At 49.4% G+C, this 27,483-nt stretch overlaps 1 protein-coding gene across 2 annotated transcripts in view; it reads right to left on the reverse strand.

Annotated features, from left to right (window-relative positions):
• Positions 1-1,590: 1,590 nt before the first annotated feature.
• Positions 1,591-27,483, reverse strand: part of UBE3C (ubiquitin protein ligase E3C) — a 115,532-nt gene continuing 89,639 nt past the window's right edge. For both annotated transcript variants that reach the window (XM_027538466.1, XM_027538465.1), the window contains exons 19-23: positions 21,799-22,011; positions 15,208-15,396; positions 15,046-15,112; positions 9,328-9,458; positions 1,591-3,255 (exon numbers count right to left, since the gene is read on the reverse strand). In XM_027538466.1, the coding sequence (XP_027394267.1) occupies positions 3,085-3,255; positions 9,328-9,458; positions 15,046-15,112; positions 15,208-15,396; positions 21,799-22,011 (771 nt within the window). In that variant the 3' untranslated portion in view covers positions 1,591-3,084. The remainder of the gene's footprint in view (positions 3,256-9,327; positions 9,459-15,045; positions 15,113-15,207; positions 15,397-21,798; positions 22,012-27,483) is intronic.

Consider the following 27,483-nt stretch of genomic DNA (forward strand, 5'->3'; position numbering starts at 1 on the left):
CGCCGGCCCCCGTGTCCCCGCCTCCCGCCCCTCGCCTCTCCTGCCTGCCTGCACAGTGCCCAGGGCTGGGGCCCAGCCAACCGCCTTTCTGAGGGCGCTGGCGGGACGCAGACACCAGCCCCATGTGCTCCCAGAGATGGGGTCACCTGGAGAAACGAGGCGCTGAAGGCTGACTTTTCTGCTTGTCACTGCAGAGGAAAAGGGAATGGTGTTGCCTAAGGGCGACGGTGTTACAATCAAGGCACAAACGTCACAATGTGACGTCTGCTACCTGTGACATCAAACTGCTTACGTTAAACAAGGTTCTATAATTGTGTTTATAAACGTTGACATCACAAGCTTATTTACAGCCCTCATCAAAGCTGTGTAACCCTCCTGTGAAAACAAAGTCCAGGGTCCCCCGCTCTCCAACAGAGACCCTTCCTGAGTCGCAGAGGCCTAAAGGGAAGCAGCAGTCACCGGAGGAGCCGTCTTGCTCATAGACGCACAAGATAAACCGATGAAGCCCGACGCTCACAGACTCGGTTCACAGCGTGGCGGCTCAACGCTGAGATGCTGCGTGTGGCCCCAGGGAGGAAGGAGCTGGGCGGGGCCGCGCCCTGTGGGGTGGACGCGCCTCTGAAATGCTCCCTGCAAGATAGGCTGAGCAAACTCAAGCTTCACCTTGCGCCTTTTTTCTTGGTAAAAGCTCAAATCCTTGTTGGATTTCTTTTGGTTACCAAAAACAGGTGCTGAAGTGGGTCTGTCTTAGTGGGGGGAGACCGGTCTTTAATTGTCCCCATTTCACAGATAGGTAAGCTGAGGTGCAAAGTACTCAGGCCTAAGAGCTCGGCGAGTTTTCTGGAAGCAGAGGCCTCCGGCAGTCCGTGGCTCTCTGGGGCGCCAGGGGGTCCTGGCCAGCCCTGCCTCCTTCCTCTCAGCCCTCTCCCGACAGCCCACCTGCGCCTGCTGGTCACCGGCCTCGGTTGTCCACTCTGGCCACCACCGCGACGCTGGGAAGGAGCCTTTGGAAGCCCACAGCGGGCTCAGCGACTCACCGTTTGGGGAGTGGACGTTAACTCCTCCCAGGACAAACTCCAGGGACGTCTGCTGTTGTGTGTGGCAGACGAGGCTGTGTGATCCGGGACACCCTTCACTTCGCTACTGAAAGCCTTTCAGACCTGAAGCGGAGGGACTCGGGACAGGTGACTGAGACACCAGCGGAACACTAGCCTCAGCTTCTATCTTTCTGCATCACGGTAGGCCTTCAGCTGTTCTCCCGGGCACGAGCACAGACACACCAGCACGAAGCAGGAAGCCAGGACGACCAGGAAACGGCAGACAGGATGATGGACAAGGGCGAACCTTACTCGAGCGCTTCTTCTCAGTAATGTAACGCTAAGCCCTCGGGGACCCGGCAAGGTGGCAGCTGTCCCTGGCGAGCCTGGCTCTCCCAGGGCCTTAGCTGGAGGGGCTGCTGCAGGTCAGCCTTCTCGAAGCCTCGCTTGGGACATTTCAGACGCCAGGCGTCACCGTCTGGTGTATCAGATTCTGAACCACAGCCTGTTATTACCCTGTCTCCACTGATGACATTTAAACAATGCGATAAAGTGATGTTTAGAAGCCGTGGCTTTACTAGGGCAGAACAGAACCAATCACAATGATGTGGGGTATGAGTCCAACACAAACTTGGGAAAAAAATTTAATGTAAGTATTTAGCCATTGGAACATACAAATAAATAAATAAGCTCAGATTAGCCGAAGAAGAAAATCCAAGGAAGAGTAACTGCCCATTTCTCTTCAGTCCCAGATATTCCATTTCCGAAATACTGATAATATACAAGTCAATTAATACGTAAAGAAGACATAGAACATCCAACATAATACGACCTAAAATAAAAAAATAAAACCAAGGACAAACCCTAATTATTTATTTCTGCATATCAAGGCTACAAATAGCATTTAAACACTTAATTTATTCTTCAAATTAAGAAATTATACATTTTGTTTTGATAATGGTCATTGTCTTAAAAGTGTCATTCGGCTCCCCCACATTTAAAAGGATATTGCTAATTGTGGCCCGTCCCCCACGCCAGCCCAGAGCTCCAGTGACAGCGAACACCGGCCAGCACCCGCGTCCTCCGGCGACGCTCTCAGGCGCTCCTCTCGCCAGGTCCTGATAAAGTGCCAAATCCCGAGAGGACCGCCCGCCCCGCCCCGCCGCGGCGCGCGCCCCGCCCGGCAGCACCCGGAAGGAGGGGGCGGGGCCGGGCCGCAGTGCAAAGGCGCAGCGCCACTTTGGTTCAAGTGACTCGGGAGGGGCTGCGGGCCTCCTCCCAAAGCATCGCTCACGCGGGTCGCACACGCACAGGAGCAGGACAGAGCCCCCCCCGCCCCCCAACACCCCGAAAGCTCTCCAGGCACGAGGTGGAGACAGAAAGGAAGAGAGTGAAGGACCCGCCTCACACACACCCACACACAGGAATGTCCAAACCATTACGATGCAGGTCAGCGGCAGATTGGAAACAAGCATGCTAGTCCCGTTCTGGGGAGATGGCTTAAAAAACACAAATAAAATATTACCATTGTTATCTATTTTCCAACCTAACCACTTTGGGAAAAGGCAGCAGGAAAAAAAAAAAAGCCTGTAGTTTTAACAATGAGGCTTGTAAACAATTCAACCACACGAGAAGCAGTGGCCCACGTCTCCCCAGAGGCCCGAGTCTCTGCAGATGGGAGCTGGGTCGGAGCAGTGGCCCCCCTCCCCAGGCGCCGGGTCGCCAGCTTGGGGGGCTCATCTGCAGCAGAGCCAAAACTTCATCTTTGGTTAATTTCACTGAGTTGCCACCAGTCTTAAAACTGTGCTCTTCTTGGCAAAATTACTATGTTAGCCACGTGGCATGTAACATTTGTTATTTTAAGTTATTTGAAAAGCAACGTCCATCTAAATACGTGAGCACAACTTAATAAATCACTTAAAAATGCAGGAAGGGGTGGCGGGGAGGGACCCGGGAGAGCTAGGAGTCCAGCGCGAGCGCCCTGCTGGCTGGGGGCGCACGGAGGCCAGGCCATCTCCGCAGAGGGTGGGCCACAGCCACCCTGGGGTCAGCTCAGCTCGAAGCCCGCGGCACACTCGATGGCGTAGAGGAGCTTGCTCCGCAGCAGCGCCTCGTCCTGGAACTCGGGGAGCTTCAGCAGGTTCATGCAGGTGCTGGCTGTGGGCAGCCGCTCCAGGTCGGAGCCCCCGTTGTGGATGCAGAACGCGGGGTACAGCTCCTGCAAGACAGCGGGCACACGGCGGTCACCAGGCACGGCCTGCAGGGAGCCTTTCAGACTCGGGCAGATGCGGCGGCTGTTCTCACCTGTCCCCACGGGGACACCCACTCTTTCACTGCCCTCAAACCTGCTCCAAATTTCTACCCGATACTGTGTCTGGGCTTCAGGCATCAAAAAGGACAGAACAGCGTGAGCACATGGGGCACAGAGTCCTTCTGGTGGAAAGGCCTCTAAAGCTTTTGTTTTTTTGCCTTTTAAAAATTAGTTTAAAATTTTAAAAGGTACAGGGTGAAGAGCTGAATGCATAAATAAGCCTCTTTGCTGAAAACATGGGAAGGGCCCTCTCCAAGTGAACCACAAAGGGACCCGGGAGCAGGGCGAGGCGGCAGTGTCAGTCAAGGAGAAAGGGCGGCCCCTCTCAACACGGGACGCTGGGTGCTGGGGGCACACTCACAGAGGGCGGTGCTCCCAGTGTCTTAGAACCACGGGGAGTGTCCTGGTGGGCCAGTGGTTAAGGCACGAGCTCCCAATGAAGGGGACGGGGGTTCAAACTCTAGGTGGGGAATCAAGATCCCATGTGGCGTGGCCAGAAAAAAAAGGCAGGGGGAGAAATCTTAAATGGTTTTCAGAAATGTCACAGTAAATTACTGGTGCTGTTGTGCTAGAATCGCTGTAGTGTTACATGTAACTACTACATGAGAATTACATATAACTTACTGTAAGATCCTAGAATTTACCAGAGCAAGCAAATGAACTATTAATAATAAGAGCCAAGATTAATCACTGGTAAAAAGAGATCCAAACATAAAATCAAAGAAATAAAAACCTCACACACCTGAATGTCAGTTGGAAAAAGTAGTGTGAGCATTGATGAATTTTTCTCTCAAGAAGACAGCGCCCATGTCCCAGCTCTGTGCACTGGCAAGGCCTGGACACACTGACCTCTGGCGACGAGCAGCCCGAGGGCCCAGCCCTGCCCTCTACCAACCTGGCCTCCAGGACAGGAACCAGGGCCTCTTGGAAAACATGTGATCCAGACACTGGCCAGGAGATGTCAAGCAAGAGTCACCATCCTTTCACAGCAGGAAGCAAGAAGCCACCCACAGCGGCTTGGGTCCTATTTACAGACCCAGAGCCCACTGCCCACTCGCAGGTGGGACACGGAAGATCAAAGGGAGGGGGTGCCATGGACTGAAACACAGCAAACGCTAGAGGTTGAGAATGACAGGAAAACGGAAATGTACTAGCTGTCCTTAGAACGCAAGCTATCCCCCTCAATAACTGGTAAATGAGGAACAGTCAAGATTTACTCCATCTTTTCTGTAACAGCAGTCCTCAGGGCAACCTAAGAGCTGATGAGAAAAAATAGTTTTTTTTTAATAGAGAAATCAGCTAAGAAAGGAAGAAAGGATACATCGGAACACGGGCGTTTTAAGGCCAGTGAAGGATGGTCTGGGCGGGGACCGTGCACAGGGGCGGTGCAGCTCCTTGGCGCCAGGACGCCCACGGCGGGGCCAGGCAGAGCAGTCACAGGGATTGTTTTCTCTCATAACTAACCACAACTCTCAACTTTCTATAATGAAAACATTAATTTTGTTACAAGGAAAAACATGACTAGCATAAAAAATAATTACCTACTAACTACTGTCGAGGAAAACAGAACAAGACTGGAGTGCCGCTCCTGCCCAGACGGGGACTCAGAGCACCGGCCACACCGCGGGCGTCTGAGCAGCCGAGAGCATGCCTCACCTGGGCTCTGTCACCTGCATGCCGAGTGCAGCACACACTTGACGACGTGGGCAGCGCTGAGCGTGAGCGCGGCCCACACACTGCTCTGCTCCATCTCTGTGTGCTGCTCCGCTGGCAAACAGAAACCGCATCTCAGCGAGCTCCGTAGCAGGCAACGGGTGCTAGAACCACTGTCTTTCCCCTAATTATAATTCATGTGCCACTTTAAATGCCGCTTAAGATGTTTCAATAGAAACCAAAAGAGGAACAGAAAGAATATTTGTTACATTTATTACTTAGCACTCTGAAGATGTTGAGGGAAACAATTTTCTCAAATGCTTGAATGTATTAAAAACACATTTCTGAAACAGAAGGATCGCTGTACACACAGTGTTCAATGTAAAGTCTGAAATACGTTTTGCAGACACATGCCACATTTTACTGTTTCTTTCATAATGCTAATTAAATTTCCTACTTGGAGTCTCAGAACCTAAAAAATGAAGTTCTTCATTGAAATCTGAGTCAAGGGCACCATTCTGTGCATAATTAAGCAGAGTACAACGGGAATTTGCATTAATTCAGAGTGAGAAAAATCATCAATTTATTATGAGGCCTGATGGCAACTGAACAATTTTCTACAGCACTTTAATGATTTCTGTGTCTGTAACAGTCACATTCATTAAGCATATTAAGCTTTAATTAGCTTCAGCAGATTCTGCTCTTCTTCCAGGTCACGTGCGGCCACCCGGGCTGCTGAGGGCACCTCAGCCAGGATGCATCCTCTGCTTTCGAGTCTGAGTCCGCCGCCCCGCCAGCAGGCACCCTGAGCCAACCGGAGCACATGCCTCACAGCGCTTTCCCCAGATCGGAGTCTAAGGATGATGTCAGAAGCGCCGGAAAACGCTTGAATTAACCTCACACTGAAAAAACCCCTGAAATAGGACGACTATTTCATGGCTTTCAAAAAATCACTTTTCATGGTATAATGATAACTCAGTTATGATTATACGGGATCATCAACAGGTGACCAGAGAATTTTAACCGCAATTCTACTCGGGACTTGAAATGCTAATGCAAGTCCCTCAGCTTTCCCACCCCCAAACCTGCGACACGCCAACCGGCTCCTCCACTGGCCAGACCATCCAGACTCTTCAAGCCAGACTCCCCATTTCTACCGAAGCGAAGGCCTTCCACTCAGCTCTCTGATGCAGCAGGTCCTCCAAACCTCCCTTCCTGAAACCACACTCAGTTTTCTTCCAGGTTTAGTGTGGTTTTTGAAACTGGAAGACTATAAGCTTTGTCTAAAACTATAAGCTTTGTCTTTCCTTATAAATGTTACTCACAAAATTATCTAATCATACTAAAATCTTAATACATAAGAATTTAACTCATGTGACTGTATCACTAGACAATAAAAACTTCTGATCGATGGAAAGCTTTTTATATTAACTCCATTTATATGAGCCACTGGGCACATTTCATCTGCATTCTTCCTGCTCTTTAAATCCCTCCTACACAGGAAGATTTCCAGACTTCACTACAAGCATGCGGCTGCTGCTGCTAAGTCGCTTCAGTGGTGTCTGACTCTGTGCAACCCCATGCACAGCAGCCCACCAGGCTCCTCTGTCCCTGGGATTCTCCAGGCAACAAGACTTCTCCAATGCATGAAAGTGAAAAGTGAAAGTGAAGTCGCTCAGTCGTGTCTGACTCTTGGTGACCCCATGGACTGCAGGTAGGCTCCTCCGTCCATGGGGTTTTCCAGGCAAGCACACTGGAGTGGGTGCCATCGCCTTCTCCACACCACAAGCCTGAGATGAACCAAAAGGCACAGATGTGCTTCTTTCAGGTTGCTGCCCGCTTTTCACATCTGGTTCTGCAGATCAGGGCTCAAACCCATCAAGTCGGTCCATCCGTTTCTTTGGAGAAGAGGGCGGCTTATATCCCAAGCCAGAAGCATCACTAAGTCTCCCTGCAATTCTACTTGAGACTTCAAACGCTGATACAGGTCCCTCAGCTTTCCCATCCCCCAAACCTGTGACCCCTGTCTGGTGTCTGGCTTGGACACAGCAGTTTTCCTCCAACTCAGCCCGAGTGCTTTCCTTCTAACACCTGCGTTTCCTCTTTGCGTGTTCACTGCTCTGGCACTTCAGCCTGCTCTCACTGCTATGCTTTATGACTGTCCACATTAACTTTGTGTTCTATTATCTGCTAAACACAGTTGGTTCTGGCTGTCCTGTTTTGCAGGCTTTATTTTCTCCCTCTGAGAATTTGGAAGACAGAGAAGGGATTTCAGTTCTGCTAGTATCACTGAGCAATATTATTCACTAATTGCTTACACTTGTGTCTTTATTATTCACTGCTCCCCCACCTCCTGTGGAAACAGAATCACTGCACCTGTGCCACAGCTCGCGCCCATGTCTCTACTTCCCTGTTCCGGTTCTTTATTTTATCTGGCTTCAACGGGTCTTAAGCGTTAGCAGCACACGGGAGCCTTTGTTGCGGCACATGGGCTTAGCTGCCTTCGGACATGTGGGGTCTTAGCTCCCCAACCAGGGATCGAACGCTTGGCCCCTGCATTGCAAGGCGGATTCCCAAGCACTGGACAACCAGGGATGTTCCCGCTTCTCTTGTTCTGGGACACTCTTTGGGACACTGTATTAAGCTATTAATGTCAATTAAAAAAATTTTTTAAGTGTAATTCACATACTATAACATTTACTCATTTAAATGTAGTTTAAATTCTACTTCAGAATGCTGCCAGTTCTCCCCCAAAGTTCTCCATTTCCAGCCCCTTTAAAGACGTTTTGTGTAAAAGGAACCACACAACCTCCTGTGTCTCACTCCTTCACTGACCACGTTCTCAATGCTCACACACAGGGCATCTGCATCAGCAATCCATCCCGTTTAATTTTTGAATATACCCCACTGCCTCGACAGACCACATTCTCTTTCTCCATGAGCAGCTGTGGGCTGCTGCAGTTGTGTGAGTGCTGTGTGAACACGTGAGGGTGTCTGTCTTGAGTACACATGTCCTGAGGTGGAACCGCTCCACTGCACAGAGGGACATTCTCAGATGATGTGACTGGACCGCTGAAGACAGCACAGACTCAGCGAACCGGCCCCTAAACACAACGTGTGGCCTCAGCCTGGAGTCCAGACGGGGGAGCGCGAGGTCCACGGAGGCCGCCGCAGGCTGGAGCCATTGCAGGCGCCCTCGATGCCTGAGGGGGGTGCAAACAGGCGGCCGGCCCCCTCCCCGAGCTGATTTGGGGTCTGGGTGAGCCCTGCCAATGTGTATGTGTGACAAGTTCTCGGGTGGTGCTGAAGCTGCTGGTCTCAGGATCATACTTGTGAACCAGATGATTAGATAATCTCAATCTATCACTGCACACTCCTTATCTTTGATAATTTAACTGTGATTATTAAGAAAGATTGGTGTTGCAATTAAAATGTGCAGAAACATGGTATTTTCAACTTCCTCCCAAATGATTCCGAAAAGAAATACATGAATACAGAATGAGGAAACAAATGTGACACAATGTTAACAACTGGTCCATGTGGGCTGGTGCAGCCCTTCTACACACTGTAAGCAATTTCAAAGTGAAATAACTGACGTGTAACTCATCAATGAAAGGTTACTAGCAGGCGAATGTCAATCTGTGAGCTTCACAAGCACACCCATGTACCTGCTCCCCTAACTCGGCATCACGTCACGTTATACACAACCGCTGTCTTTCTCTTTGTTAAACCTAGCTTCGTTTCTTTTACTATAAATAAGGAAAACCCAAGCTGTCCCATGACCAATTTCAAGTGATAAGAATACTCAGTTTACGAGATCAACGTGAACTACCAGAAACGACAGTGAGGCCAAGTAACGTGAAGTGAAGTAACCGAGAAGCAGTGAGGAAGGTCAGCTTCCGCTCTCCTGCCACTCCTGCAACAGACCTGCGAGCACGCGGAGCCCGCGTCCTCTTCAGCTGGGAAGGGAGAGCAGCCTGCGCCGCACAGACCCCAGGACGGGTGACGGGCATCAGGGTCAGCCCGCCCACTGCAGTGTCTGCTCACGCTTAAGCCTCGTCACAGTGGCACCCCAGCAATGTGTCAGGACTGTGAACGCAGGAAAAACCCAAATAAGACCAGCTCCAGGTACACAGATAACAGCCAATCCTTCAGTGACCAAGTCGAAACACTGGGTTAATGAGGCTACAGACACAGGGAAAAGTAACAGCCTGGGCACTCTGACCGCTGCAGTAAACACTGTTCCCTGAAAACGACGTGTGGCCCTGGCTCACTCGGCCCCTACTGCCCCTCCCCACCCCACCGCTGGGCCCCGAGCCTGGGTACCTTAAACCCCAAGAGGGGGGGCCGGGAGCAGCTGGTCACAAACTTGAGCAGTTTGCGCTTCTCCTCGTCCGTGAAGCCCTCCACGACTCTCCAGAAGACCTTGATCACGGGGTGCTCGGCAGAGTAGCCTCCTAGGACAAAGAGGAAGACATCTTCAGGAAAAACAAGGTCAGTGCAGAATCGGGGCTCTCCCAAAGGCACTGGAGCAGCTCCGCTCCGTCGTGCCGGGCCAGGGAGGGGCAGAGGCTTGTGGCTCAAAGCCAACCCTGTCCTGGGGGACGATGGGCAAGGATGCAGGGGACAGAAGGATAAAGCACTGGAGGCCAGAGTGAGGAACAAACAAGATGGACTCTGGCAGCAAGACGTGCTGCCAAGGACCTGAGCTTCCAGAGCTCTGCAAGGAGCTGAGCTTCGGCTTCGGCTGGGGAGCAAACCCTACGTAACCCAGGACTTGCCTGACAATCACGCACCTAGAAACGAAGACTCACTGGGATCTTTAACACAGCGAGTTATTTCACCAACACATCTTAGCATGTAAATTTATCACCCGTCCTTCTGACAACAAGGTACAGACCATGGATACCAACCAACCCCGGCACTCGATTAGACCAATGCTCTGAAGAGTAATACCTGCTACTTACAACTTTTAATCTAGTTAAGTGCTTCCTAAAACTAAAATAATTGCTATATATTGTTCCGTCACTGTTAATATACTACAGAAATATCATCAATGAAGTATCTTAAGTGTATTAATTGGCACCAAAATGAATATGGTGATATTTTAAACCTATTTACTGGAATAGGAACAGTTAAGATCGTTAAAGGTAAATGCTATCAGTGCAGACAGGATAACGCAAACAGGCCAAGACCACTTCTGGGCAAGGAAAGGCTGGACTGGTGGGGAGGACAATGTGACCTTAGGTATTATCTCCCTGGACATAAACATCAGAGTTCCAATTTAGAGAAATACAAACGAGTAATCACCGAAAGGTGGATACAGGCACATGTTTACATACACATCCGTTTCCAAAGCCTTCTCAAAAGTGACCCTGGAGGAACGGTGGGGCGATGGCCCTCAACAGAACAGAGGGCTCCGGGTAGATGAGCCTGGACAGGTTTTGTTAGTTGTGGTACAAGACACACCATAGCATCCACCATTTAAGCTCCTTTCAGGTGTGTGAGTCCACGCAGGCTGCGGGGCAGCCGCCAGCGCCCTCTCCCGCCCAACACTCCCATCCTCCCAGGCAGACACGCCCACGACCACGGGGCAGGACTGCCCATGCTCTTCCCAGCCCCTGGTGACTCCAGTCCAGTGTCTAGGAACCTGACTCTTCTGGGTATTTCATGTGAGTCCTACAACATACATCCTCTGTGTCTGTCATTATTCCACTTATCATAATGCTTTCAAGAGTTCACCCACACTGAAGCCTGTACTTGAACGTCATTCCTTTAAGACTTAATGAAAGTCCCACCCTATGTCTATAGCACACTTCCTTATCTATCATCTCGGTGGATACTGGGGTTATTTCCAGCTTCTGGCTCTTGTGACAATGTCTTGTGAACACTGGTGTTTTGGCCCCTGCCACCATACAGGACTTAGGAGCAGAATTGTTGGTTTACAGAGTAATTCTACACTGAGCTTTCTGGGAACCACCGTCTTCCACAGCTGCTACTTCATGCGCCCACCAGCAATGAATGAGGGCTCCAGTTTCACCACTTGCTCACCAGCACTTGTCTTCAGCCTGTGCGCCTCTCCCCTGGGCTCTGGTTTTCATTTCCCTAGTGGTTGGTCCGCTGAACATCTTCTGGAGCATACTGGCCTCTGGGACTATCTTCTTTGGCAAAGGTCTACTCATGCCCTTTGCCCACTGTTGAATCAGCCTGTCTGCCTATTGAGCTGTAAGGGTTCTTTACGCATTGTAGGTGCCAGACCTCACCAGATACATGATTTCCAAGGGTTTTCTCCCATTCCAAAGGCTGTCTTTTCACTTTCTTAATAATGTTCTCTGATGCATAAGTCTAATTTTGATGAAGTTCCATTTATTTACCTGTCCTTTTTCTGGTCATGCTTTCGGTGTCATATCTAAGAACTTACTGCCAAATCCAAGGTCACGAGGAGTTATCCCTATGTTCTTCTAAGACTTTTATGGTTTTAGGTACTAAGGTTCTTGAGTCATTTTGAGTTAATTTTTGTATATGGTGTGACTTGTGGGTACAGCATCATTCTTATGCAAAAATCCAGTTGTTCTACAATTTTTATATAACCTGGAAACTTTTCCAAAGAAGTTCTACATTTTACATTGCTACCAGTCAAGCGAGTTCAAATTTCTTCACATATTAACACTGAGTATTGCTATCTTTTTGATAAATCATTCTAGTGGATATGTAGTAGTATTGCACTACAATTTAATTTGCATTTCTTTAACGATTAATAGTGTTCATGTGCTTATTTGCTTACCAAATACTTGTATATATCTTAAGTGAAACACTTTTATTTTTTTCCCATGTTTTAAAAACCAATTATTTATCATACTATTAAGTTGCAGAAGTTCTTGATATATAATGTGTATAAAGGAACAGAAGCCATTATTAGATACATTACTTGAAAATATTTTCTCTTAACCTGTGGCTTGCTTTTTCACTTTTTTGATGGTATTTTTTGAAGCACAAAATCTTTAATTTTGAGGATGTCCAAATTTCTACCCATTTCTTTTTTCTAGACCATGCTCTTCGTGTACAACTAAAAACTCTGCCTAGTCCAAAAGTCATGAGAACTTTCTCCTATGTTCTTCCAGAAGTGTTACAGTTCTAGCTTTTAACTGCAGGCCTCATCCTGTTGAACTCACCTCTGCACACTGTGTGAGGTCAAGGTCTAAGCACTTCTTTTTCAAGTGCACACTATTCCAGCACTGCTGAGCTGCTGAAAGTCACTGGCTGTAAATCTAAAGATTTGTTTCTGTTTCCCCATTACTTTCCATCAACCAGTATGCCTATCCTTGTGACAATTCCATGATGTCTTTTTTAAAAATTACTATTACATATTTTTGTCTGTGCTGGGTCTCTGCTGCTGCACACAGGCTTTCTCTGACCACAGAGTGGGGCCTCCTCTCTAGTTGCAGAGCATGGGGTCTAGGGTGTGTAGGCTTCAGCAGTTGTTGTGCACAGGCTCAGTCGCTGCATGGCATGTGAAATCTTCCTGGACCAGGGACTGAACTGGATGTCTGCTGTATTGGCAGGCAGATTGTTTACTACTGAGCCACCAAGGAAGCCCCTATCAGTTCAGTTCAGTCGCTCAGTTGTGTCCGACTCTTTGCGACCTCATGAACTGCAGCCCGCCAGGCCTCCCTGTCCATCACCAACTCCTGGAATTCACCCAAACTCATGTCCACTGAGTCGGTGATGCCATCCAACCATCTCATCCTGTTGTCCCCTTCTCCTCCTGCCTTTAATCTTTCCCAGCATAAGGGTCTTTTCCAATGAGTCAGTTCTTTGCATCAGGTGGCCAGAGTACTGGAGTTTCAGCTTCAGCATCAGTCCTTCCAATGAATATTCAGAACTGATCTCCTTCAGAATGGACTGGTTGGACCTCCTTGCAGTCCAAGGGACTCTCAAGAGTCTGGAGAAGACAGAAGACACCGCAGTTCAAAAGCATCAATTCTTCAGCACTTTCTTTATAGTCCAGCTCTCACATTCATACATGACTACTGGAAAATCATAGCCTTGACTAGATGGACCTGTGTTCGCAAAGTAATGTCTCTGCTTTTTAATATGCTGTCTAGGTTGGTCATAGCTTTTCTTTCAAGGAGCAAAAGTCTTTTAATTTCATGCCTGCAGTCACCATCTGCAGTAATTTTGGAGCCCAAAAAGATAAAAGACTCTCACTGTTTCCATTGTTTCCCCACCTATTTGCCATGAAGTGATGGGACTGGATGCCATGATTTTAGTTTTCTGAATGCTGAGTTTTAAGCCAAACTTTTCACTCTCCTCTTTCACTTTCATTAAGATGATCTTTAGTTCTTTGCTTTCTGCCATAAGGGTGGTGTCATCTGCGTATCTGAGATTATTGATATTTCTTCCAGCAATCTGGATTCCAGCTTGTGTTTCATCCAGCCCGGCATTTCGCATGATGTACTCTGCATGTAAGTTAAATAAGCAGGGTGACAATATACAGCCTAGATGTACTCTTTTCCTGACTTGGAACCCGTCTGCTGTTCCACGTCCAGTTCTAACTGGTGCTTCTTGACCTGCGTACAGTTTTCTTAGGAGGCAGGCAAGGTGGTCTGGTATTCCCATCTCTTTAAGAATTTCCCAGTTTGTTGTGATCCACACAGTCAAAGGCTTTGGCGTAGTGAATAAAGCAGAAACAGATGTTTTTCTGGAACTCTCTCGCTTTTTCTATGATCCAACAAGTGTTGGCAATTTGATCTCTGTCTTTTCTAAATCCAGCTTGAACATCTGGAAGTTCACGTACTGTTGAAGCCTGGCTTGGAGAATTTTGAGCGTGACTTTGCTAGTGTGTGAGATGAGTGCAATTGTGTGGTAGTGTGAACATTCTTTGGAAGCCCCTATAGTAAGTTTTAAATCAGTGTTAGTCCTTCAACTTTGTTCCTACAAAACGTTTTGACTATTTTAGGTCCTTAACATTTTCATTTAAATTTAAAAATCAGTCCGTTGACGTTTACCAAAAAAACCCTTAAAATGCTAGAATAACAGACTATGATTAAGGAAAAGACACCAAAATAATGGTAGTTGTTTGAAGAAGAATTTTTTTCTTTTTCTTTTTCATTGCCCTCAAATATGTGAAGTGCAGGTAATGGGGCTTCCTGGTGCTCCAGCGGCTATGCCTCCTGGCGCCCACTGCAGCCACACCACTCTGCGCTCACCTCTGGTCAGCGAGGGCTGCTCTCTGTCGTGCTGCATGGGCTTCTCACTGCTGTGGCTTCTCTGGTTGTGACACAGGGACCTCAGCAGTTGTGGAGCACGGGCTAAGTTGCTCCACAGCATATAGGACCTTCCCAGCTCAGGGACTGAACCCATGTCCCCTGCAATGGCAGGCAGATTCTTATCCACCTCACCACCAGGGAAGTTAAACTTTTGCTAATGGTCTCTTTTTTTGGGGGGTGGGGGGGAGGTTTAGCACTGTTTTTCAAAGCAGAAGACTGGACACAACCCAATGGCCACAAGGAGAGGCTTAAGAGGGCTTCCCACGCGGCACTAGTGGTAAAGAACCCGCCTGCCAGGGCAGGAGACATTAAGAAAATGAGGTTTGATCCCTGGGTCGCGAAGATCTCCTAGAGGAGGAAATGGCATACTCCACTATTCTTGCCTGGAGAATCCCATGGACAGAGGAGCCTTGTGGACTATGGTGCACACTGTCACAAAGAGGTAAGACTGAAGTGACTTAGCACAGCACGCAGTGGCGTAAGAGGATACGCTATGAGAGAAAAAACGAAGGATGCAGCATCGTATGCACAAAGAAAACAAGAATGGAGTTTGCACTTGTGTGTAAACATGTAAAGATGCCAAGCACAGTGGTTACTCATAGTGGGCACGGGCAGGGGAGGAAATAGGAACAGGAAGTGGATTTCACTGTATCCTCATATTGCCTGGGTGTTAAACCATGTGAACTGCCCATATAAAGAAGAACATTAGAATTACTTTGGAAATGTGACCATGGATAACATATTCAGGAATAATAAACAAGTAGTGATAACATACCTGAATAGTTTGTAAAGGATTTTAGGTCCTCCAGACTTATGGGAACTTGTGCACCAGAAATCAACACCTAAAAAAAAAGTTCACGTTATAAAACTTGAGATGGATTTTAAGAAAGATTTTCATGTCAGGAAACAACTGTGTCCCCAAACACAAGAAGTGGACCTGGATCTCCTGCTGGTCGAACATCCGCAGCCACTCCAGGCTCACCACGTTGGCCAGGCCCTGCCGGAACGCCAGGCAGTGCGGGCGGATCTGCCGGTTCAGCCGGTAGTCGGCCACCAGGTGGATGTACGCAATGCGATTGGCACTGGTCACCGGGATGTCCTTCCCACCAGATTTCAGTTCAACTACCTGTGGATTTAAAACAGGAGTTGGAAACGTCTCTTGAGTATAGCCACAGGGCAAAACAAGAGCAAGAAACGCTTGCTTCAAGGGAATTTGACTCTGTTGTTCCACACATGAACATTTTAGTGAAAAGTGTGTAACCAGCGCACGTGGCCTCACAGACAGGAAGAGTCCTCTGACGGGGCTCTCCAGAGCTCAGCATCCTACTCTGTGTCTAGGCTCACAAACCATCCCCACTTTCTGCAAAGTCCTGAGGCTCAATGTTACAATGCAACCATGGCATTTCATTACAAAAGAAATTAGAGATCACAAAGGGCAAAGATATGAACCAAACGATCAGCAAAGGTCAGAAGGGCTTCACTGTGGAGAAAAGGCAATGTAAGGAATTAATGCCGTAGAGACGGGGACTCGTGTGTACAGGCAGCAGACACCTACTCTGGATCTCTATGACTACTGCTCAGTTGTGTGCGACTCTTTGCGACCCCATGAACCGCAGCACGCCAGGTCTCCCTGTCCATCACCAACTCCTGGAGTTCATCCAAACTCATGCATGGCCTTTGAGTCTGTGATACCATCCAACCATCTCATCCTCTGTTGTCCCCTTCTCCTGCCCTCAATCTTTCCCAGCATAAGGGTCTTTTCAACTAAGTCGGCTCTTCCCATCAGGTGGCTGTACAGTACTGCAGATATGATACAGAGGGCAGTGATCATCATCAGGCACACTGGTTAGTCCATTTCTGATGCACCTGCAGGCATCTTACACAACTTGTGCATCGCTGCACAGGGACACACGTTCTCGGGTGGAGGGCAGGGTCAGGACCCCGCGGGGCGTCCCTGGGGTACAGCAGGGAGGAGCCGGACTTGGGCGCCCTGCCCCTATTTCAGTATGTGCCACCGAGGTGTCCCTCGGCCCCCAAAGCACGCTGTCATCAATGAGGTGGTGACACGTGCCTTGTCCATCCTGGGGCTGGGACTACGTGAATTCACACAAGTAAAGCTGACTGACGAAACTCCACAGATGACCAGAGACACGTCCGCCTGACTTACAACGGCAGACTTGTAGAACCCTGGTCTGCTGTTGCTCACTCTCAGGGACAGGGCACGGGGGCCGCTGCCAGCGCGGTACGGCGAGCGGCGGGGGGGGGGGGGGCGCCTGCGGGAGGGCGGAGGAGCGCTCGACCCTGCCCGCACCACGGCCGGAGCCGGAGCCGTTGTATTCCAGGGGCAGTGCAAACACGCCAACTCCCTCTGACCACCTCCCCTTTAAAAAAAATTATCGCTTTACAGAAAAGGTACTTTAGAAGCTGCTGAAAGCTCTACCTAAACGCTCCTGTGGGAAGGTTACACAGCCCTGTGTGGTCAAAGCCGCCCGCAGGGTCTGACGACACTTCAAGGTTCCAGATTCGCGCTCTCAGCACCCGAAGTGCGAGGTCTAACAAGGCGCAGGGTGGGGGCAGGGGGCCGCCTCCGACAGCCCGCTGTCACCCGAGCCGCGGCGCTGGCTGCTCTGGGTCACCGCTGAGACAGCCTGGATCACAGGCAGGCAGGTACTAAACGGGGTGGTGCCCGTGGTCTGGAACACAGACGCCCCTCCAGCCCCGTCACCAGCAGCATTTCCTGCAACTTTAAAGTGGTGACTCTGATGATTCAAACTCGCCTCTCATGCTGCACCTGAAAGGCATCATGTTACAGCTATCCTTGGGTGCTCCATTCTGAGGAGCACTTGCAGCCTGGGATGTCTGCACACCGCTTCCTTCAAGACGCGCAGGCGCCGTCACGCACGCACAGGGGCCATCGCGTATGCACCGTCGCCGCCGGTGCTTGCCCCACCCTCCGGGCGGCCGGTCCGCTGCTGGAGGAGCTCCGGTCAACGACTCGCCCAAGGGCACAGAGCAAAGCAGCAAAACCTGGGCTTTAACCAAGGTCTCGTGACTCGAGTTTGATGCTTTTCTACAGAACAGATGATTATTTATGGATCCATCTTAAACCCTGAGCATTCTCCTCAAGGGAGATACGTGTATAAATCAGTGATCTGAAATTTCATGTTCGTTTTTAAGTAGGCTAACAAGCAGCCATATTGATTAAAGAAAAAAAATTTGAGAGCAACATCATTATTCTAAAAGGGAAGACTCATTAACATAAGCTGCTAACATAATGAAGTATTTGCATACTACCAATCTTTAAATCACGACATTTTATAAACCTAAACCTCTATCAGAGAACTAGGTTTTTATATATGTTTCTACAGAAATCCATATGATCTCTCCCCAAATTAAGTACTTTACCAATGACTCTAATTTTTCCAATTAGACTCTTTAGTATAACTATTCTTATGCATTATCATCTATAATCTCTCTCAGTGGGAATTTCTATGAATAATCGGCACATCTTCACACTTTAACAGAGTACAGTATTATCAGTGGCACTTTAATGGAACGCTTACATATGCGACATTCCACCATTACCATCTATTTCAGAAGGGAAATGGGAAACACCCCATTAGCAAAGGCCTCAGACAGGTCCTTACAGAGCCCAGGGCCCAGAGCTTTCATTTCGTGCCCAAGACACCCACTAGGTGGGGCCAGGGGGCAGCAACACTGCATGCTGACATTTCCTTCTGACGATGATCAACCCTGTCTTCAAAAACCTTTCACTTTGCAGTGCTGAGATTTCAGCTCCATGAGAGGGAAGAAGATGAGCAACCAAAGGACAGCCGGCTCTGAGCCCCCACCCTGCGTCTCAAAGCATTCCTGCCAGCTCGTGGAGACGCCTGGACCTCAGCAGGCAGGAGGAAGCATTACTTTCTTGTCACTGAAACAGAGAGCTTTACAGACTAAGAGAGATGGAAAACTCAAAACCACAAAGACAGTCATTTAAAAATATCAAGAAGGTTTAGACAGGAGGACATATGACTCTTTGTGTATGCTTTTTGCTTTGCTTTTTAGAAGACTTCACGATGGTGCATAAGCTACAGAACACTTCTGAGTCTAGGGAGGAAGAAATAAAAAGACACAAAACCTCTCTCATTCTCCTGAGGGGCTCTTGGTACCACACACAGCACTGTATACTGCGTGTTAACACCCCAGTGAGACAGCACTTCACACCTGCTACGAGGGCTACAGTTTAAGAAACAGAGGGAAAGAAAGCAGAAAATAACAAGTGTAGAAGAGCATGTGGAAAAGTCGGAACCTTTGTATGACCCAATGACTCCACTTTTAGGTACACACCCAAAATACCTGAAAACAGGGCCCCCAAAGGTATTTATACAGCGATGTAGGTCGTGTCCATTAACAGCTGGATAAACAAGCATAACATGTCCAACAACGGCAGACTCATCAGCTTGAGGAGCTCTGACGCCTGCCGTGCATCACGGTGGCCCTGGAGGACGGTGCTCAGTGAGGTGAGCCAGTCACTGAGGGACAAGTGAGCCTGCCTCCACTCACAGGAGGGGCTGAGGCCGCCTGTCCTAGAGACAGACAGCAGAGAGGTGGGGGCCAGCAGCTGCTGGAGGGCAGTTTAGAACCAGAATGTCCCACCCAGCACACCCCTTCTCCAACTCAAATAAAATCTTAATTCCAGATACTGATCTACAGAATGTAATTTGAAAGATGAACATTACAGTTGAACTCCTCTCATGAGAACTTTCATTGCTTAACCAAATTGTAGTTTCTCTGAATTCTGGAACTGCCTGACCCAGAGATACCCGGGCTCACAGAACCAGAACCTCCACTTCTGCTGACAGCAGACCCAGATGCTTTCTCATCTTTCCCTTTCCTGAAAGTCAAAGTGTCAGCCGCTCAGTAGTGTCCGACTCTTTGGGGCCCCACAGACTGTAAAGCCCACCAGCCTCTTTTGTCTGTGGGATTCTCCAGCAAGTATACTGGAGTGGCTTGCCATTTCATTCTCCAGGGGATCTTCCCGACCTAGGGATTGAACCCAGGTCCCCCGCACTGCAGATAGATCCTTTACCATCTGAGCCACAGGGAAGCCCTATCCTAGCAGCTCTGAAACACACCTGTTAGGCTCTTACCCTAACAGGTGTGGGTCCAGTGTTCCTGAAGCCTGAGGCCTTGAAAGGTTATCCACAGCATGTCCATCTACCCTCCTCCACGACTGCTAAACTTCAACCTCGTCCAAATCTGTTCACTGACCTGGTGACCCCTTATCACCCGTAACGGGCCTCCTTCAGTCAGCCCTCCAGGAGCGCTCCTTCTGAGTTTCCATTGTGCTAAACAGCAGATCTCACACCACAGACCATATCTGCCTCTTGTGAGAACTAGTGTGCTCTTACAGTTAAAACACACCTCCTCTGCCGAGCTTAAGGCCAATGCACAGTCACCAGTATCTCCTGAGTGACGAAGGAAGAAAGAGCAGTGTGGAGGTAAGCAGGGAAGGATAGAGAAAAACGTCCAGGTGGGCTCAGTGTATGTGTTCGCCACAGTCAACGGCCAGTGCGGTGCCCTGGGGGTCAGGCACCGTGGGTGAGCTTACGTTCAGTGCCGCCTGGGCTGAATACTAGGACCTATTTCACATGCACTTACTTTTACGCTGGCAAAGCTGGTAACTTTTGAAGGCCTGGACTAGAAATCAAGTAATAACAAAAAGTTAGAGAAGCAATTATGAAGTCTAAAGCTAACACTATTTTCACAGTTAAAATCCAACCACGAGTTGCAAAAAAGACTATCAGTCTCATCAATCTGTGGAAGGACAGCAGGAAAAACACAGTTTCCCTGCAAAAGAGGTGCGTTTGTCTGGAACCAGATGTGAATGAGAAACACACAGCTGGGTACTTTCGAAGAGTTAGCATTCTTTAAATCTGACTGAAAATATATCACAAGTATAAACACACTGAGATAATTTTAGAATTCCAAATAGACACTGAATCACAGCGACTTCCAAACATCTGCCTTTCATTCTGTCATTTCTCCTAGTATGCTGCTGTACAGTTACATTCATCACAGTCCATCCTCGTTACAATGTTAACTGAAGCTATAATGCAATTATGTTTTAAGTACACAGTTCGCTTCAACTCTTGCCAGATAAAGTGTTAATATTAAATGGAAGAATGGGGAAAACATTTCTGAAAATGAGAATACTGGTGATGGAGTATAACAAATAGGAAAAGAGAAACTGATACTGAGAAAACGCTGAATGAAATTATTTTAATCGGGGAGAAAAAATTATGTTTTATGCTACAGTTAGTTGAATTTGCTCTGTAGTCTTAAATTTGAAGTGAATAACACTTGTCCTCCAGAGTCGCTTGTTATCTTCCCTATTCTCTCCAGAATTAACTGCATATTGCACAGGGAAGCAAGGGGCACTTAAAAACAACTAGAAACAAAGTGATCCGATGAGGATTATCGTACAAACTGGTTACTTCAAAAATCCAACGAGATATTACCAAACAATCCGACTTGCTGGTATGCACTTTGAGAAGTTCTGCGAATCACGGGAACATGACGGAGCAGCACGAAAAGCCCCTCTCCCGCCCCCACCTTCTGCGAGCGTCTCTGTGCGGCCCACCTAGGCCCCCCGTGCCTCTGCGCACTGCCCCTGTTCTCATGGACTAGAACAGTTCAGTGTGTGTGTAGCACATGAACATACATGGCAGTATTACTCATAAGAACCAAAAAACAGAAATAACTCAGACGTCCGTCAACTGGTGAAGAAAAGGTGGTCTACCCAAACGCCATTTCTGGACGTCACTCGGCTGGAGAAGGGTTCGGGGAAGCACCAGCACTTGCAACCCTCAGCAAGCCAAACGCCACAGGCCGCGCGTCCTGAGACCCCAGGTGTGAAAACTGTCCAGAGGACAGGACCCAGGGACGGGAGGAGCAGGGTGTGGCTGAACCAGGGGCAGGTGTGACCTGCTAACGGGCACACAGTCTCCTCCGTGTGGCCAAAGTGTCCTAAAATTTGGATGTTGGGGCTGGCTGCACTAACCCTCATTGCACACGGTACAGGGTGGAATTTATGGTACATGGATTATACCTCAGTAAAGCACCTATTCCAAAATTTAGTTTGAATTTCTAGTATGTTTTTTTTTTAAGGATAAAAATAGCGAGAGCACCTAGATGGACAGGTTCAGCAGCTGAGGGCCACTCTGCAGTGGGAGAAGCCAAGAAGCACCACCGAGGCTGCAGAAACGAGACAGAAAGGCAAGATGCCTCCCAGTTGCACGCAGAAAGGGGAGCTGAGGCGTCACTCGGCCGGCTCCCTGAGCTCTGGCTCTGCCCTGCGAGTCTCTAACTGAAATGTGCACAAGCTCCCACAGCATGAAGCCCACGTGTGCACGCAGAAGGGGACGCCCAGGTGTGACGGCTCCACCTGCCTGGGCCTCTCCGAGGGCCTGTCGGCGTGCGCACGCAGCAGGACACGCGCAGGTGCGGGAGCCCCAGCCCCACTTGCCTGGGCCTCTCCGAGGTCGTTGTTCACCACCGTGAAGTTCAGCCCCAGCTCCTCCACGTCGCCCTCATAGCTCTTGAGGAAGAGCAGGTTCCTGTACACCTCGGGGTCTAAGGACGCCAGGTGGTGGATGTCCACGTCCGCGCTGGTCCCCAGCAGCTTGGACAGGAAGAAGCCGGCGAAGGGCAGCTCCACCAGCATGTTTTCATAGAGGGCCTGTGAGCGAGAGCAGGGGCCACTGGTTAGCACTCCACAGGGCCGCCTCTTACCCCGCCTGAGAGCGAGAGACCGCATGCCCAGCCTGGTCTCCACGGACCCGAGACAGCTGACTCCTCTCCCCCACGTGGACGTGACGGCAAGGTCACCACGTGCCAGCCCACAGCGCAGGCATTCACACACACACGCACCATGCAGAGAGCCCCACAACAGACGGCGGGGGACCTGAGGGCTTAAGTGTGGCGGGGGTCTTCGAGGGCCACCTCCTCATGTGACAAGACTCTGCCAAGTTTTTCTGTGAAGCCTCTGCAGGTGGATCAGTCTTCGGGGCTGCTGTAGTAAGTGCGCCAACCAGTGGCTTCACACAACACAGTCTGGAAAGGTCTGAACCCAGGTGTCAGTAGGCCACGCTCTCTGGGAAGGTCCTGCCAGCTACGGGGCTGATGGCCCCCCAGTCTCTGCGGGGCTGCTCCCCCTCAATCTGCTCTGTGCCTCCACCCCGCCCTCCTGCCTCTGATGCAGACGCTGGTCACTGGATCCTGGGACCCATTCCACCCAGGATGACCTCCGCTGAGCTTGCTTACATATGCAAAGACGTCTTTCCAAATAAGGTCACACTCACAGGGACCGGGCTTCCCTGGTGGCTCAGCAGTAAAGAATCTGCTTGCGATGCAGGAGACCTGGGTTCAATCCCTGGGAGGAGGCAACAGCTGCCCACTCCAGTATTCTTACCAGGGGAATTCCACAGAGAAGCCAGGCGGGCTACAGTCCATAGTGTCACAGAGAGTGACTATCACTTTCACTTTCTCTCATAGGTACAGGATATTAGGATTTGAGTGAATCTTCCTGGGGGTCACAGTTCTACCCACAGTGGCAGGCAGGCCAGAGCTCCTCGGTGACCAGCCCTTTCCTCTGGGTGGAGCACAGTGAGCGCAGGCATGGGCACTACGTGCCAAAGCTGGGTTTCGTGTAATTTTTGATGTCAAGGAAGACGATTATTCTTTAGATTTCTTTTTCAATCGTCAAATGGGGAGAAAGCAGCATTCTCAGCTCAGCGACCACAGCCGCTCTTCCTGCAGAGAGGTCGCTGTCTGGCCACACCCACATCCACCAAATGCTAAGCACAGGGTTCCTGAGACAGACGTGTGTGATGTCACTTCCGCCCTGCCCCACCTCCCCACGTGAGATGGCAGGCTCGTGCCACGGCCCACCCTGGAGGGGCCGTTCCCTGAGCACTCGGCCAGCACTGCTGCGCCCTGGACAACCATCTCACACATGGGCAGTCTACAACCATGACCCTTACATGCACCAACCTTACACGCTCACGTTAGGCTCAGACACCCTCTGAGACCCACATTTTAACTCTCACCCACTGATGTGACTGGAGCAGACTACAAAACAGCCATGGATTGCAGCCACAGAACGTCCCCCAGAAGAGAATGTCCTCCCATAGGCAAACACCCTCCCAGAGGCGAACGTCCAGAGGGCACTGTGTGGGCTCCCGGACACCGCCTCCCCAAGGGTGGTCACTGCACTTGGAGTTCAGGCTCACCCTCTGCCCCTCCAGCTATGTCCCTGCACTTCTCTTTCTGATTTGAAGACTGATGATTACTCAATTAGTTCTGAAAAGAAGGCAAAAAAGGCTTTCTTAATGAGAGAACGGGCAATAAAATGGCAACTGGCACTTAGGTCCTCTCCTGACGATGTAAAGAAGGGCTGTTTTGAGAAGCCAGGCTTTGCCTCAAGTTAAGGATGGCCAATACTATTAACCTGGCCCACTTAGGAACCCCATTACTTCTAATGAATGATGCCGTCAAAGCTAAGGAGCATTCTGCAGAGACGACAAGACTGATCCCAGGTGTCGAGAAAAGCCTCATTTGTACGGCAGTCTGTGAGTAAACTCAGAGAGTAAATCATCGGGTGTTGAGCACGGAAGGTCATTGTCTGCCATTCCTGCATTAGTAACAATAAACCTGTGAAGTCCACTCAATCCATCAGAGCTACCTGAATTTTAAACAGAAACTCCACTGTGACTCATAAAATGTAAATGCACAGGTGTAATTTTTTACACGAGGCAGGTTTGAACCTTTAGAGCATTTAATATACAAGCACTAATAAACGATGGCACTAAAAACCGCGACTGCATCAGCTAAATGGATTATAAATTAAATTTCCATAATGCATGCAACTGGGACACAAATGTAAGCATCAATCAGGGTATTTCCTAAACACAGGTTAATTATACAACTTCAAAAACTGCCAATTTTTTATGCAAAATAATCCACTTAGCATTTTTCATATTGGCCTCAATCCTCAGCCCGCTGCACACTTGTTCCTAGAAGCGTATCAATAACCACTTGTCATGAAAACACAGCAATAGGTATATGGAGAAAACCTGTAACGTATTTTTCAACTGTCTGTCTTTTATGAGTGTTTATAGCTAGAAATTGTGCCAAAATGATCTGAAATAAAAAGGATTAATTACAGTAGAAGCCTTTTAATATAAGTGAGTGCAGTCGCCATGCAATTAATGCAAACCGTGGCCGTGCCCAGACGGGCGGTGTGAGCTGCATCTGAGGCTGGTTCTGTTTGCTGCCAAATAACTTCAGTAATTTACTACATTAAGAATCAATAAAAAAATAATGCTTTTCAAATGCACCTCTATCAATCTTCAGGTAGTTCTAAAGTGAACATTTATAACTTAATCTAAAAACTATATTAGAGATGTCCTGTTTTAAGGCCACTCTAATTGAACAAGGAGATAATAATTTCAATTATTTCAGATCATGCTAACCTTGGAGTCTACAAAATTAAAGATATGTAAAATAAGGATGTAAGCTGATACTAATATGCTATTTAATTTAGCAGTTGTGTCTCAAAAGAAATGATGGCGAGTTGAACACCATGCTCTGACTGGGCTACTGAGGACTCTCAGGCTGAGGCTCCTGCAGGGCGGGGGCGCTCCTGGTTGTTAGCGCACCGATGGTGCCCAGTCACGGGGCGCAGCGAGGGAGTGCCCGCTGTGTGCGGGGACCTCTATCGGCAGGATGGAATTCTGCATTCACAAACTGGTTTGCAAAAAACCATTTATTCTCTTTTGAGACATTTCAGGTTGTCAAAATTACACACATGGAGATTCGCTTCGAATCCTAACTGCTTACTCCTTTAGCTCTGTCCACATGGCTGCCTGACCCTCAGTGACGAGGGCATGCTGTGTGTTGGGTTTGACCTGCTCCCTCACCACCTAGGGGGATGAGGCATCCCACCAGCCCTGGAAGCCAAGAAGAGACACTTACTCCATCATTGCAACTGGTAATCTGCACCAAGGGTTTGACAGCTTTATTTCTGAAAACAGCCCGTTCACTTCTGAAAACCTCTGAGGATGCTGGGTGGGTGGGAGACAAAAGGTCACGCCTCCAAGCCGTTCTCCTCACTGGGCATCGGGAAATCCACCCGGGCGCACAGCCACTGCCCAGCGACTGCCCACTCCCGGCCGCTCCTCCCGGCTCAGGCTCCTCCGCCCACCAAGTGATGGAAAAGTCATGTCCCATTTCTCCCCAACGAGAAGTCAGTACTGGTATATTCCCAGAGCTGTGCAGCCATCACCCTCCATCTGAGTTTTGAACATTTTACCCCCTACAGCAGAAACCTTGAGCCCTGGGCTGTCACGCCCTCACTCCTGCACTCCTAGCACAGAACTCTTGGAGGCCTTTTCTGTAGCCACACGCACTTTTGGGTGAGCTGCCTAGCCCTCGGGCACCTCTGACGGTGCCCTGCCTGAGTTCCTGCTGCCCATGGCCATCTACACCAGCAGAGGCCAGGAGGCCTGCTGACCTCGTTTCTGACCCCCTGGGGTGGCAGGAGCCCCTGCCTGGTCTGTCTCACTCACGGAGGAGCTCAATAGCCCCCAGCTGCCTCCCAGAGAAGTTACCCCGATGTGAGGAACAAGAGCAGCAGTACACGTCTTCACCTGGCTTGCTTTTCACAGTGACTATTCATTTATCTTTAAAGTGTATTTATTTGGCTGGGTCTTCACTGTGGCATGGGGGGTCTAGTTCCCTGAACAGGGATCGAACCCAGGCCCCCTGCATTGGGAACAGGGAGTCTTAACACACTGGACCACCAGGGAAGTCCCCAAGTGGCTACATGCAGTGCACTCTAACAGCACCAGCAAAGGCTGTCTTCCTAACTTTCCAGGTGAGCATCTAACATGGCTTAGAAAAAGAAAAACAGCCCTAGTGTAACAGTGACCCATGTTAAGCTAGTGTGTGGGAGGGCTTAAAAATGTGAGAAGGGAGCCCACACACTGCAACCACTGAGCCTGTGCTCCAGAGCCAGGACACTACTGAAGCCCTGGAGCCTGAGTCCACAGCCAGAGAAGCTGCTGCAGGGAGAAGCCCGCACACTGCAACCGGAGAGCAGTGCCGCCGCTCCCCCGCCCCCCCTGCCCCCCACACAACTGGGCAAAGTCCTTGCAGACCAGCACAGCCCCCCAAAAATTTTTTTTAATAAAGAAAAATTAGAAAAAAATGTGACAAGGGATATCTCAATGGAAAGCAAGATCTACTTATGCAGGGGCAGAAAGAATTCTAGTGAATATCTCAGAATAGCTAAAACTTCAATGATACTTTTAGGTACTGAAATCAACTGAATTCTGGCATACACTTGCCATTTTTACTGTTCAGTAAGCTGCGACCGGCGCACTAAAGCGCGGGCGCCTGCGACCGGCGCACTAAAGCGTGGCCGAGAGGAGCTACCCCACGTCCGAGGTCAGGGTCGGCAGCCGAGAGGAGCTACCCCACGCCCCCACGCCCGAGGCAAGGGGTGGCGGTGGGAGGACCTACCCCATGCCCGAGGCCAGGGGCTGCGGCCAGGACGACCAACCCCACGTCCAAAGAGCGGTGGCTGTGCAGGCACAGGAGGGCCTAGAGGAGCTATCCCAGGTGGAAGGTCAGGAAGGGCGGCAGTGAAGAGATACCCTTCGTCCAAGGTAAGGAACAACAGCTGTGCTTTGCTGGAGCAGCCCTGAACAGATACCCCATGCCCAAGGTAAGAGAAACCCAAGTAAGACAGTAGGTGTTGCAAGAGGGCATCAGAGGGCAGACACACTGAAACCATACTCACAGAAAACTAGTCAATCTAATCACACTAGGACCACAGCCTTGTCTAACTCAATGAAACCAAACCATGCCCATGGGGCAACCCAAGACGGGCGGGTCATGGTGGAGAGATCTGACAGAACGTGCTCCACTGGAGAAGGGAATGGCAAACCACTTCAGTATTCTTGCCTTGAGAACCCCAGGAACAGTATGAAAAGGCAAAATGATAGGATACTGAAAGAGGAAATCCCCAGGTCATTAGGTGCCCAATATACTACTGGAGATCAGTATAGAAATAACTCCAGAAAGAATGAAGGTATGGAGCCAAAGCAAAAACAATACCCAGCTGTGGATGTGACTGGTGATAGAAGCA

This window comes from Bos indicus x Bos taurus, chromosome 4, assembly GCF_003369695.1.
Source record: "Bos indicus x Bos taurus breed Angus x Brahman F1 hybrid chromosome 4, Bos_hybrid_MaternalHap_v2.0, whole genome shotgun sequence".
NCBI lineage: Eukaryota > Metazoa > Chordata > Mammalia > Artiodactyla > Bovidae > Bos > Bos indicus x Bos taurus.